The sequence below is a fragment of the Vigna unguiculata genome, chromosome 3, assembly GCF_004118075.2.
Source record: "Vigna unguiculata cultivar IT97K-499-35 chromosome 3, ASM411807v1, whole genome shotgun sequence".
Taxonomy (NCBI): domain Eukaryota; kingdom Viridiplantae; phylum Streptophyta; class Magnoliopsida; order Fabales; family Fabaceae; genus Vigna; species Vigna unguiculata.
The window spans coordinates 12,549,793-12,563,564 of NC_040281.1; the positions used below are offsets into that span (position 1 = coordinate 12,549,793).

The following is a 13,772-nucleotide window of genomic DNA, read 5'->3' on the forward strand; positions in this document are numbered from 1 at the left end:
CTTTATGCGTGAATGGTTTAAGACGAGTTGAAATGGGTTGGGCCTGGAACATGAAAGGCGTTGGCTTCAAAGGTTGGTACGATTAATGTATATCTATGTATGGTGAATATTCTTTGGCTGTATGAATATGGTTGATCCGTGTCAGTGCATAATTCCTTGGGGTCTCTAGGTGAGACTTTCAGGGTCGCGCTTCAGTGGTCGGGACGTAATTCCATGACCCCTGTTAGTGGGTGTCCATGGTGGTGCCTCATCTGTATAACTAGGTAAGGATTCAAGGTAAGGATTGCATCCTGACACTCTAAAGAGTCAGTTAGTCTCACTTAGAGCGGACTAACCCCTGTGGTGAGAGTAGCAGAAGGCTTGAAATTCATTAAGGGCTAACCTTGTGGTGAGGGCAATTGATTCATCGAAACACTTGTAACACATAGCTCGGGGTGAGCAGCTCGGGGGTGAGCAGAGGTATCCACCACAGGTGCAAGCGTCCACTGAATCCAACCAAGTTATATGTATCCGGATGAGTCGAGTCATCGTAGTGTATTGTTTGGAAGGTCGTAACATGCTTGTGTGATGTATGTATGATGGACTGTGAATATGCATCTGACTTCATTGATGAACTGTGAATATGCATCTGACTTCATTGATGAACTGATTTTATGCTCTAGCTTACCCTACTTTTGTTGTTGTGTGTTCCTGCTGTGTGGTACTCTCTTTTGCGATGATCATCAACTTGTTGGTGTGAGCAGAGACGAGGAACACCTGTGGACAACAGGGATGTGGTAATTCCGCTGCATAGTCTGCGTGGATTGGGCTTTTGTTTCTTTTGGGCTTCTCTTTAGGGCTATGGCCCATGTATTCGTTGTACTTGGATTTGTATACTTTTAGTCAAACTGTTATCCTGTTTCTGTTGGCATCATGGTGTGCCTAGTTTTGTAGGGGTGGTGTTAAGAACCCCAAGACTGCGTTGTTATACTATTTTATGTGTGACGTTTTTTTTAATTACATGTATTAATTAAATGGGACGTTACAATACCTCTTACCTCACGTAACTCACAACATTACCTTGACTCAAAGGAAAAAAGATTAAGTTACTCTATTTTAAATTTTAATATCTGGAATGTATAAAGTGTTCTTCAAGAATTTCTTATATGAAGGATGAGATTAAAGATACAGAAAAGAAAAAAAATTATTTTTTAAAAGATAAATATTTTTATAAAATAAAACTCAATCAATAAAAATTTTATTTATATTTTAACATAATAAATAATCAAGTATCACATTCAAAAATTTCTATTGATCTTTTTTATTTTCTTGGTCCTTACAGAAGTAGTAGAATAGTACTAACATATATATTTATCGATCAGTAATGAAAATAATCACTGAAATTATTAGAAATTGAAAAAGTTGTTTAAAAATGTAATAATTTTTAGGATTATTATGACACAAATTTAGATAATTATTTACAAAATTAATTTTAAAGAGTATAGTGACAGTGATTTATATTTTTGGTGACGAAAAGACCCTTTTACCCTTAAATGAAATTGTGAAATGAAAATGATTGTTGCGGTAAAGTATAAGTAATGGCAGAGAAAGGGAAATTGCAGAAAAAGAGAGAAGAGCATGGAAAATGACGACGTTGAAATGCTCGGTTCTGAAAGCAACGAAGCTGTATGCAATGATTTCATTCCATTTGCTTTTGTGTCATCTCTGCATCAATTTCCCTTTCCATTAACATTGCTTCACGCATCAATGCCGATTGCATTGCAGGGCTTGGAGCTGGATGACATGAAGAAGCGCTTGAAGGAAATGGAAGACGAAGCTTCTGCTTTGCGGGAGATGCAGGCCAAGGTCGAGAAGGAAATGGGATCTGTACAAGGTACCTCCTTTCGTTTTTTTTTTTTTTTGCTACTTTTTTTTTAATTCTGTAGATTTTTATTTGTTTTAAATATTCAACTTTTTTTTTTATGTTATTTGTGAAATTATATGTATTTGATATAAGTTGGGTAGAATTGGCTGTGTTCTATGTGGGAATTAGCTCTAGTTTGTTTATTTGTTTGTTTTGCATTGTTGATATAGATCATAATATTTCCAATTAGTTGATTTTAGTTAACTACCTTGAAAAATTAGGATTCAGTGTGTTGCTTAGTGATGTGTAGTGCGACATCCAATTGATTCCTTTGTGGAAGACCGAAGAGTTCACTTTACAGGTTGAGAAAAGCTCTCTAACTTGGTAATGAATGGCAAGATGTTTTGTTACACTCGAGATAATTGTGTTATAGACTGATGCTAGCTAAAAATTTGTCAAGTTTTGTTTTCAAATATGGATTATTTCTGGGTTAATGCATGGATTATTTGATTTCGGGCGATACTTGGTGATGCTTGAGGTGCACTAGTGCTCAAAGCTTCTGCATTTTCCATTAAGGGAATGCATAGCAGAATGCAATTCATCTTGTGAATGAGAGGCCTAAGTGACAGCCGAGAGTCTCCCCACGTGTCTCTTTTTTTTGACTCTTTTTCTTAACCTGAAAAGAAAATTTTGTGGATGTTATTTGTTTTGATTTTACCTTTGTCTTTTTCGTTCTGATTTATCTTCTTCTCCTTGCACATGGTGTGACCACTGTATTTTCTTAGTGTGCAAGACATTTCATTACAATCGATTCTTGGACTCTTGTTTCTGTTATTGATTCTTATCTCCAAATAGCTCCTGCTACTGCTGCTTCGAGTCAGAACAATAAAGAGGAAGTAGATTCTCGATCAGTCTTTGTCGGCAATGTGAGCTGTCTCTTCTTTTGTTTACGTTAAAATTTTATGTTTTGCTTATTTAATTCATTAATTGCCGTGTTTACTAATATGGGCCCGTCTATACTACTGAGATTAACTTATTTATTTTGTCTGTAGTTATTAATTCATAACAAGCCAATGTGTATAAATGTGTTGGCTGCTTTTGGAAACCAAATGGATTGTGATTCCAAGAGTCACATGACTTTATGTTGTGTTTAAATTAATTGTTGAGGGTCTTGATTTAATCTCGTTACTCTTAATCCTGAGGCTCTATACAGTCTAGACTCTAGCAGTCCATCATTATACATAACTAGGAAACCGATTGAACCTTAATGTTATGAAAAACATATTTCATGGTTTGATATTACACACATGTTACATGTGTGTATGTTATTTCATGGTTTGATATTACACACATGTTTACATGTGTATGTGTCTGCATGTGAAAGTGACAATGTTGGAATAATTGAATGTGATAGAATAGAACTCCAACATCCATAAGTGGTCTCTCTTTTTTCTGACAGTGAGAATATATTCCCAGCAGCAAGATCAAAATGTCTTTTATCCTAACAGCCATATTGGACAACATTTGGCATGTTTCTTGCCGTTGTTTACGATTTTTTTTTTAAGGTTTTGCTTTAGTTCAGCATACTGTTTTTTAAGTTAGAGCTTTTGTTGTTTGTGTCTGCATCAGTCATAAACGAGTGATTTTGAGTAATCCTTGACATGCGGAATTGAAGCAATGCGATGTAGAGGAGATTTTTACTTGTAGACAAAGATAAGGAGGGAAAAATTAAAGCAAGGGCACTGGAAAGTTGTTGATTAGATATAGATATATGTCCATTAAAAGACGGAAGAATAATCGGTATTACTGTTTGATTATTTTGATAAGAGTTGACTAATTTTAGGCTTCTTTTTTGCAATGATTTTCCATTCAAATCAATGGTAATCATCTGGATGCGTACCATGACAGTATCCATGTTAGTTTAATAACTCAACCAGATTGCAGATCTAGGATAACAAGATTATGTTGGATGAGTAGACAATTGATGCCATAAAGCCTCTCTTATAGAAATTATGATTTTGGAACCTTACAAATTTTGTTGTATCATGACTTATTCTCAACGTCAACATTAATTACAATTTTTACTGGATATGGCTCCTCTTAAATGTAATATTTTAGTTTTCCCGTGTCTCTTGTTCGAAGCTCTTGAAGGGCATCGGACCAAACCTTAGCAAAAAGTCTTCTCTTTCACCCATTATGCTATGATATGTTACCTATAGCTTCTTACTCAAATCCATACCTGCCCTACCCACCTGACCTTTTTCGTTTGGCATGCCTTTCCATCACTGTTGCTAAGCAACTTCAAGCCCCGAAATATTTCTCACCTTTAACCAGTCCTGTTGGAGGAATAAATGTTCATCCCACTTTACTGTGTAACCTTATTTGAAATTAACATTGGGAGGGCTATTTTTTTTTTTCATACACAAATAAAATGATATTGATAGCTTTTCTGAGTCCATTGTTTTACTCCATCTGATCAAATGTCCATTGCCATTTATGTGGTCTTTTATGCGTTTTTCTTTGTCCAATTCAGCTGACCTTTATTCCTCGTGTATCTGAGCAAAGTTGTTCACTTTTGTTGCTCGTGTATAATGCAAATGCCTCACTGCTAATTGAAAGACTAATGCATAATCTTCACCTACTTAAGTCTTGGAAATTTTGAATTTGTAAATTGCTACTAATTTGAACTTTTAGATGGTGAGAACTTTTTTCGGTGTTGAATGTGTTTTTGATATTTCAAAGTTTTATTGTGTTTTCAAATGGTGGCGCCCTAATTGACATATGCCCGACTCCAATCGCAGGTTATGCATTCATCTGCAAGTTTTCTGGTTTAGTAGTGCTGCAATTGGAAGTATGTAATAAAAATATATAATATTTAGCTGGAGAGAAAATCATGTGAGAAATTTACAAAATTAAGATTTGAAAACAAATTATGCAACAAAAAAAGGGAGGGATTGACAAAATTTAAGAAGCTAAAGCATTAATTGTTGTGGAAAGTAATATTCAAGGAGTTGTACTATGATGGACATACCGATTTGGCTCCTCTAAGATGAGGAGATGCACTTTAGATGATAAATTGCCTTGTACCTGTTGATTAAAAAACCAATGGTTTATAATTATGATAAAATTAAATACATTTTTAACAAAATCTTACATTAATTATAATCTCAATCTGTGATTTTTTTAATTAGTCATTATTATTATACTGTATCTTCAATGTCGAATCCCCCTCACTTTAGAGGAGTCAAATCCAAAACATCATATTTTGATAGTGAAGAGGAAGGTAGGAAAAAGAAAAGGAAAATACATGTAAGCTGATTATAATTTAGGGTGAATGAAAATACAGGCCCATTAGCATAGAAACTTTCAGAGTTTTGGTGATGGGATGGACAGAAGAATGGATTAGATTGCAGATCGAGAACGTGGATTCCTACTGGTGGGAAGAGGAATTTGTAGTTAAAGGACAGTTCGTGGTATCTCCCATTTTGATTGCAAAGCCAACGGATGCTTTTGGCGGTGCCTAGTGCTCAAAAGTATAATAGGTATTTTTTTCCCATGGTGAGGGGTCCTTGACATTCTCTGTTTTCTTCCTTGGGATCAAGAGGGAATTTTTAATCAATTTTATTTTTTACTGATATAACTAATTCACCACAAAACTTGAAAGAAAAAAAGGGTGGAAGGGGTATAGAAGCGAAAAAGGGTTCATGAAACATACGCATTCATTTTGCAGTTCCGTGAATTAAAATCAAAATTTGGATGTTTCGTAGTTTATAAATTGCATACTATCCTGGGATATTATGAAGAAAGGAGTTGGAGTGGATGGCTGACATCAAATTACAAACCATTTAAATAGGCAATGGGTTTATTATATTGCATGGTTTTGTTATAATTAATTTCTAGAACTTTCCATATTAGCATAATGTTTTTGTTGCAATTGACAAAACTTTCCATGGACAACCAATAGCAAATTGATTGGCTTTCCGTGTGACTTTGTCATCAATTAATCTCTCAGGATTGATATTTTCCGCAGGTGGACTATTCATGTACTCCAGAAGAAGTGCAGCAGCATTTCCAGTCATGTGGAACCGTAAACCGAGTCACCATCCGAACTGATAAGTTTGGCCAACCAAAGGGATATGCTTACGTAGAGTTTCTTGAAGTGCAGGCTGTTCAAGAAGCTCTTTCGCTGAATGAATCTGAACTACACGGGCGTCAATTGAAGGTTAGAACAATATAGTCTTGTTTAAATAATATCTGCATTTTCGTTTTTAACCTCCATTTTGCTGTGGACGTTTTGCAGGTTACTGCTAAGAGGACCAATATACCAGGGATGAAGCAATATCGTCCTCGCCGGCCTAATCCTTACCAGGGGTTTCGAGGCAGAGCCCCGTATGCACCTCCTTTTGCTTATGCTCCTTTTGGATATGGGTATGTTGTGTTCATTTCTTTCCTTTCTTTCCATGGCCATTTCATCTTATACCTCAAAAACATATAACCACGCCACAAATGTTTAGCAATCTAAGTTTTCTATTTTTGCCCTAAATAGTAGACGTGTGACACTCATCTTTTTATTGCAGAAAAGTTCCAAGGTTTAGAATGGGAATGCGCTATAGTCCCTACTATTAATTATGCTGAATCAGAACTTTTGTCTAATGGATGGAAGGACATAACCTACTCCTTCTAGTGTCATGGCTGATGCAGGCCATTCAGCATGAGGGAACGAACGGTACGGCCACCGATTTAGCAGCAAACCTTGTAAGCTTACGATGTAGTATTCTGCAATTTTTTATATTTGACATATATATTCAAAGGTTCTTTGTAAAAGTATCTGTTAAAAAATGTTAATGTATGGGATTTTCAGTTGGTTTTTTTCTTCTCTCAAATTTGTACGTATAGGTGCATCTCTCCATTGTTAATGTAGGCCTCAGTTTTCTTCTCGAAAATCCAAGCAATGGTTGTTCCTAGTTATTATTGTTGTTCTAGACTAGCCTGTGTCGTGATTGTCAAAAGTCAAAACCTATGATAATTCATAGTCGGCTATGGGAAAACGTTGCTATGATAATCCATAGCAATAGCCAGAGACTTTATTTGGTCCACACACTACTTGCATTTTTGTGTACGAGATTATTTTAGTTAATTCGGTTTTCCTAGTAATTAAGAAAATTGGTTAATTTATTTAGTAAGTCTTTTTCAAAAATACCTTAAAAGTTATCGAATTTGTTTTATTCCTTTTACCTAATTTTCCATGTTAATATGTGGAGAGAAATAGCGATGAAAATTATTTTAGTACTTTGTGGCTAATCATGTTTTCTAATATCTTCTCATGAGAGGAAATTCATCTTAATAGCTTAAAACATTTATTGATTATGGATTAAGTTATAAAATAATTACGACCAATTTGATATGAAAAAATACAAGAAACCATTTTGAAAAGGTCATATAAAAAGACATAAATAAATTTTTGAAAAGATTTCAGTAGAAAGTTCCACTGATTCTTCACGCAAGAGAAAGACTGTCCATGCAATTTCTCTGCACATAGTATCAGAAGAAGCTGCAAGGTTTACACTTTAGATTGTTGTAAATGCCTTCTTAAATGTAGTCAACTAACAATTTGAGTGCATCAGACATACCATGCTTATTATAGGTGTTCATTCAATTATATCCTTCACATGTACGCATAACACTGCAGTGAGCAACTTTGTCACGAAAAAGCATTGAAAAATGTGGAAGAACCGAGTCAGGAATACGATGTGTAGAGGCATAGGCCAATTCCGATTATGGTAGTTATTTTTTTATAGCAGAGGGTAAAACCAAATAACCAGGTATCTGTATAAAGTGTAAATTTTATTATTGATTTTTCTTGCATGAATACACTAACACACTGATGAGTTGTTGAATGAGAAACTGGTTGGGAAACAGAAAGAGACGTAGCATGTAACTCCACCCATCAGAGTGTTCTGCCCAAGGTCCTGCTTATTTCTCAGAGGAAGACCATCAATCTTTCACCCTTGGGTTATCAAAATCAAAATAATATAGCAAAAGCTACCTCACCCCAATCTTCACATTGAGAAGGGTACAGGGCAATGCTTATCAGAAACATAATTGCAGAGAAAGAGGACCCACCAAAACCATCCAAAACAATGACATCCCTGTAGCCTTTTACACCTTGCGAGATTCACTTCACCTTACCAACATCATCATGACCGATACCTCGCCATAATGGTCTCCCAGGCCCCCAACACCACCACCTTTATTCTCATTTACCATAAACAAACAAAAACACCAACCCTCCTCCACCACCGCTTCATTCCTCAACCACCCTTACCTTACTTTACCCAAACATATCAATAATTCATAAAAAAGAAAACCCACTTTCGATTCCTTTTCTTAAAATTACACAAAACAAACCCATCAACCTAACTTCTCATATATTAAATATATCTATATCACATTAATCATATCCCTTTTTTAATCTTATTCTTCTTCGTTATTCATAATTTACTATTTATACAACATTCCACTTCCTCTATAGTCTTTAGTACCACAATTTACACGTAACACTAAACGACAAAAGCAGGCTCAGAATTTAGAAACACACCCCGTCCGATCCCACTCCGTTATCCATTATCCATTATCCATCCCCTGCTTCCGCACCCATCCCCCAATATCTACACCATCACACGCCACGTGGCACTCTCACACGAGGGTCTTGCATGTCAGACTCTGAGGGTCCCACATCGCTGGCACCAGGTACCTCCTCCCATTCACACCATGCGCATTGTAGCTCGCCCCGGTTACCTTATCCACCAGGACCTTACCCGGATATCCCGGGTACGACCCGCTCCCGAAAACCCCCGGGCACGCCGAAACAGCCTCCAACGGCGCCGTCGGGGGACCCTGGAAGTAACCGTTATTGAAAGGGTTCGTGACAGTCCCGGCAAGAAGGGTCGCCAAGTTAATAATCATTCCGTCAACTCCGACGTCGCCGTTAGGCGCAACCAATGGCGGCGTTTGGGGTCCGTAAATCGGCTGATGGAAGGGCCACGCGCATTGCCCGGGGCACTGCGTTTCGGAGTTTCCAACCCATATATAAGCGGTGCGGGCAGCGTTTTTCACGTTTCGGGTAGAGCCGTGGGTCCCACAGCGACTCATGCAGAAACCCTCGACGGCGACGTCTTTCGCCGTTAACACGACCGTTATCGAGTTAAGTTGATTAAACTTCGAGGCGAGCGCGAGAAGGTGTTGCCCCTTGAGGCTCTTCCCGAGCGTGTAAGCCGGGTGCAGAATCTGGTTGCCTACGACCAGCGCAGAGGATCCCCCCTTGTAGTTCTCCGTAGTTTTCCACCACGTGGCAGTGGAAGGAGGCGCCGCGTTGGGCGCGCTGCTGAGCGAGTTTATGAAGTCGACGATTATGGAGCGTTGGATCGGTGTGAAAGTGCCGTACCAGATGAGGTTGACGGTGATGCGGCCCTTGAGCAGCTGACCGTTGTGGTACTTGAGCACAAGTGGCTGCTCCTGTACAAGCTCCCCTACAGTTAGCAAGGGAAGGAGGAGCAGCGCGAGCACCGCAGAGAAGGTGAGGGCAGTTTTGTAATTAGAGGCCATGTTGTGGATTAGAATTTAGAAGGAAAGTGTGATTTGAAGAGAGAGTTTGAAATAAGTTGACGATGGAGAGACGTATTTATATACCTGGTGAGCGGGGACAGCTGTGACCACCGAGGTGTCAACATCCTCATCCTCCACGTGTCAATTTTTCATTCGCTGCTTCTTTCACAGCCTGTCCAAGTTTCATCTTCATCATGTTTTTTACCATTCTACCACCGTTTCACGCTTCTACCCATGTAAATATAACTTTTCCTTATTTTTTCAAATATTATTAAAATTATTTATCGCAACACTGATTTGACTACTCTAATTTTTTATTTGGCAATCCCTAGAAGGCTTTAGCATGCGTTTCAGCACATATTTGAAGCTGGCTATTTGGGCCCCATGTGGAATTTGACTGGCAATGTGGGCCGTAGGATTTGAATGGACGGTGAGATTGGAGTGTTATAATTGGAGTGGGTTAACGTGTGTGATGCAATCTGCATCGAGTTTGATGAGATTGACGTCAGATGCAGAGTTCCAGGAAGAAAGAGTGTTTCAGTGGATTTAATATATCCGCGCATGCAACTCTGTTCACGGTGCTTCACATATTTTATTACACAAATCCGTGTATGTAAAACTAGCATTTATGTTGTGGCCAACTAATCTCTGTGCTGCCAAAATTAAAATTAATCTAAACATAAAGCTCATTAAAAATTGATGAATCCTTTTAATTTGTAAGCTCTACTTACTAAATGGTAGAAACTGAATTAATTAGATAAATTTTATTTGGGATTATAGTAAATTAAATAAAAAATATTTTTTTTATTCCTTTAAAAAATTTTATTGTTTGAATAGATGGATCTCATTCAGCCATTGAAATATTGAACTTTATATATATATATATATATATATATATATATATATATATATATATATATATATATTATATTTAAAAAAAATGTAAAGAAAATGTTAAACGAGTATTTTGAAAAATTAAATTTGAGACATTTATTTTGAAAAGTTAGTTGAATTAATTACAATCAATTAAATATTAAAGGATGATTTCATAAGATTGTTGAAAAATAATGAATAAATCATTAGTTATTTATAGGGAAACGAATGAATTATCCATACTTTTATAACTTCGTGATAAATGAATTTACTTGGGGTGAAAACTTGATGAATCTATTTAGCTTTGTAAGCTCTATTTAGCGGTGAAAACGAATTAATGAGATTAATATATTTTAGATTATAATGAAATGGATAAAAAAAATATTATTTTAAAAGTTTAATTAAATGTTCCGTCCATCTTGATCTAAAAAGATTTAACCATTCGTTAACATTTTTATGATATATTTCGGTGAAATAAAAGTATATTGTTAAAATAGTTTTCGAAAAATAAACTTTGTAAAACAAATTTAAAATATATTTCTAAAATTTTTTAAAAACTTTTAAATTTAAGAAACATTTAACTATAAAAAAGTTAGTCAAATTAATTTTGATACGTTAAAAATTGACAAAAAAATATTATTGGATCTTGAGAAAAGATAGACAAATATTGACAATTTAAAAGAAATTGATAGATTTAATTTATGTTTTTTTTAATGGAGGAATTATCTATAGATTGAGTAGGTAATGATTGATAAATTAGATAGGTTTGCAAACCATACTTTCTCAAGTAAGAATATAGGTTCTCATGTTTCCTCTTTGAGTATTACGTTTGCAAGTGGTTCATCATTTGTTAGGTCTTCCATTCAGAAAAATATTGTAATTTTAAACTATTATTTCTAAAAATATTTCTAAAATACAATTTTTTGTAACAAGAGTAATTCAATAACTTAAGAAAATAATAAAAAAATCAATACAACAATTTTTTTAATGTTATAAACAATTTTGAAAAAGCCAATTTAACAAACAAGTTTTTCTTTTTAATTTCTAAAACAGTTTATAGTATAAGATTACCAAAATATTTTTTTCTTAGTTCTTTTAAAAATTGATTTGCAAAATACTATTTAGGAACTTAAAAGTAAAAATAAATCTAATAGGTTCTTTATATATCTATATTCTATTATTAATTAGAAATTATTTATGTCATTTTACATATATATATATATATATATATATATATATATATATATATATATATATATATTGAACTTTGTATTGTTTCTTATTATGTAGCCTTCAAAATCATCTCACGTTACTTCTCTCCTTTCTCTTTCTTTCTTAACCTAAGCAATAATGAAGAAAGATGAAAAGTTGAGATAATAATAGGTTGTGAAGGTGAGTGATGTTGACTTTGAAAGGGTATGAGCTTAGGAATTTAGGGTTACGAAACTCATTAGATGATACTAAATAGGTCAGCTTATTCAATGATATTCATACCTGCCAACTTTTACCACTAAACTAGGACCATAAAATTATGCATAGGAGCATTTCACGTGATACACTCAGAATCTTAAATTCCAGACTTGTATATTGAAACTTTGGAATAAGAATAATAGTTATATTAATTAAATGATTTTTTATTGATTATTATTTTTATTTAATTTAATTTATCTCATGAATGTATTTTTAATTAAGTTAAAAAAAAATTGTTTTATTGTGTAGTTTTAAGCACAACACCACGAACTTGAATAATAAGAAAAATGAATTTTTAAACCTTTATTATTTTTACTAAATATTATGTCTCCATATAACTTGTTTGATTGTTATTTTAGTATTGAATTAGTATCGAAACTATGTTATTTTTTTAAAGATGATAAGGTGATAGAGATCTATTTTTATTATTATTTAAGTTCGTGATGCTGTGATTTGAGACTACAAAATCAAGTCGTTACATCATTTCATATGATTACAAAGTTAAATAATAAAGTTTCAATAGAAGAATATAAAACATTTGGTTACTCAATTAAACGAAAATTTGTTAAAAGTATGGGTGGATCGGATTGGATAAGTCGGCCCACCAACTCTATTGAATGATATGAGTCAGGTCAAAACTTTTGAACTCGTTGGTACATAGTGGTTCAACCGACCTAGCTCGCCAACCTGTAAGGTCACGGGCGAGAGAAGGTGGGCTAACCTGCTTGCTTGTAACACATTTGAAAGGTCTTTTAAAATAAGTTTTGGAAGAATATTGTATACAATCTCTTAATCTTGAACATAACATACAATGGATTGAAAAATATTTTTGGATTGAAACACATTTGAATACAAAGGCATTCTAAACACAACCTGGATTGAAACACATTTGAATGCAAAGGCATCTAAAAGTTTCACGAGTTAAAACACATCCAAGTACAAAGACGTCTAAAAGTGCATGAGGTTGAAATATATATGAGTACAAAAGTGTCTAAAAGTGCATTAGGTTGAAATATATGGGAGTACAAAGGTGTCTAAAAGTTGTTCGGGTTGAAATATACCTGAATACTAAGCGTCTAAAAGCGTCCCGTGTAATATCTTGGTTGGATATTACTAATTTTAAATAATATAAAATAAAAGAAATAATAAATTCACATTTATTTAAATGTCTTTCCCAAAAACGCAGGAAATTAAAATCCTTCTTAATCGTCATTCATAATAAATATAATTTATTTTCAAGTGTTTACATTTCCAAAACTGGGAAATCAAAATCTGAGTTACAAAGTAAATCAAGAAAACAATAAAATCAAATCCTCAAGCATCCCCGCTCCGGCTCTATGCCTCACCAACACCGCCTACAAGTAACAACCCTTGTCTGCTCAACAAAACCTGGCAAGAGCACAACCATTACCTTTACTTGACCATGGACCTAGGATATACATGCTTCCACAAACCTGGCCGCTTGTGGTCTTGCCTCTACAAACCTCTTCGTTCGTAGTCCAACTCTACGGACCTCCCTATCCGTAGTCCAACACACGTGATCCAACAGCTACGAACCTTCCCGCTCGCAGCATTCCTCAAGGGTGAACACGGAACATACGAACCTCCCCCTCCTATGCTCACACGAGAGCATCATAATATGAATCTCCTCGCTCATATTATCACGTGTTCACCACCAACCATGAACCTACTTGCTCATGACATAATTAAGGATCTCCTGGTCCAAACCCAACATCACAAACACGCAAAACACAAGCCAACAGAACACATTACTCTCTACGCTATCGCCTGGCGCTACCTAAGTGCTGCCAAGAGACATTCCAGCGCACACCGCTTGGTGGAGTCCTCTCGCCGCTAGGCGTCACACACAAATAAAGACATTGTCTTAGTGGCTATCACCTAGCAGTTCACTTCTCACCGTCAGGCGCCACATGCTACAGGAACTTCCCTGGTACTCCTATCGCCTGGCGGCCACCACTAT

The 13,772-nt window shown here is 35.4% G+C and overlaps 2 protein-coding genes across 3 annotated transcripts; one reads left to right on the plus strand and one right to left on the minus strand.

Annotated features, from left to right (window-relative positions):
- Window positions 1-1,578: 1,578 nt before the first annotated feature.
- LOC114177529 (polyadenylate-binding protein 2-like) lies at window positions 1,579-6,786 on the plus strand. Of its 2 annotated transcripts, none has more exons than XM_028062911.1 (6): window positions 1,579-1,665; window positions 1,765-1,873; window positions 2,699-2,769; window positions 5,874-6,065; window positions 6,144-6,271; window positions 6,421-6,786. In XM_028062911.1, the coding sequence occupies exons 1-6, from the start codon at window positions 1,618-1,620 to the stop codon at window positions 6,467-6,469; spliced, it is 597 nt and encodes a 198-aa protein (XP_027918712.1). In that variant the 5' UTR covers window positions 1,579-1,617; the 3' UTR covers window positions 6,470-6,786. The 2 variants fall into 2 exon arrangements, with proteins under 2 accessions (XP_027918712.1, XP_027918713.1); XM_028062912.1 differs by having other exon boundaries at window positions 6,426-6,786.
- An 884-nt stretch (window positions 6,787-7,670) lies between these two features.
- LOC114177528 (protein EXORDIUM-like 2) lies at window positions 7,671-9,514 on the minus strand. Its single transcript, XM_028062910.1, has one exon. It carries the CDS (start codon window positions 9,446-9,448, stop codon window positions 8,540-8,542), a length of 909 nt encoding a protein of 302 aa, XP_027918711.1. The 5' UTR covers window positions 9,449-9,514; the 3' UTR covers window positions 7,671-8,539.
- Between the last annotated feature and the right edge of the window lie 4,258 nt (window positions 9,515-13,772).

What these genes read in the sequence shown, in the direction of transcription:
- LOC114177529 (XM_028062911.1), top strand. Translation starts at nt 1,618, where the DNA reads ATGGAAAATGACGACGTTGAAATGCTCGGTTCTGAAAGCAACGAAGCT. An exon ending in GGAAATGGGATCTGTACAAG is followed by an intron (nt 1,874 to 2,698) that starts GTACCTCCTTTC and finishes ATCTCCAAATAG; the next exon opens with CTCCTGCTACTGCTGCTTCG. An exon ending in GATCAGTCTTTGTCGGCAAT is followed by an intron (nt 2,770 to 5,873) that starts GTGAGCTGTCTC and finishes TATTTTCCGCAG; the next exon opens with GTGGACTATTCATGTACTCC.
- LOC114177528 (XM_028062910.1), bottom strand. Translation starts at nt 9,448, where the DNA reads ATGGCCTCTAATTACAAAACTGCCCTCACCTTCTCTGCGGTGCTCGCG.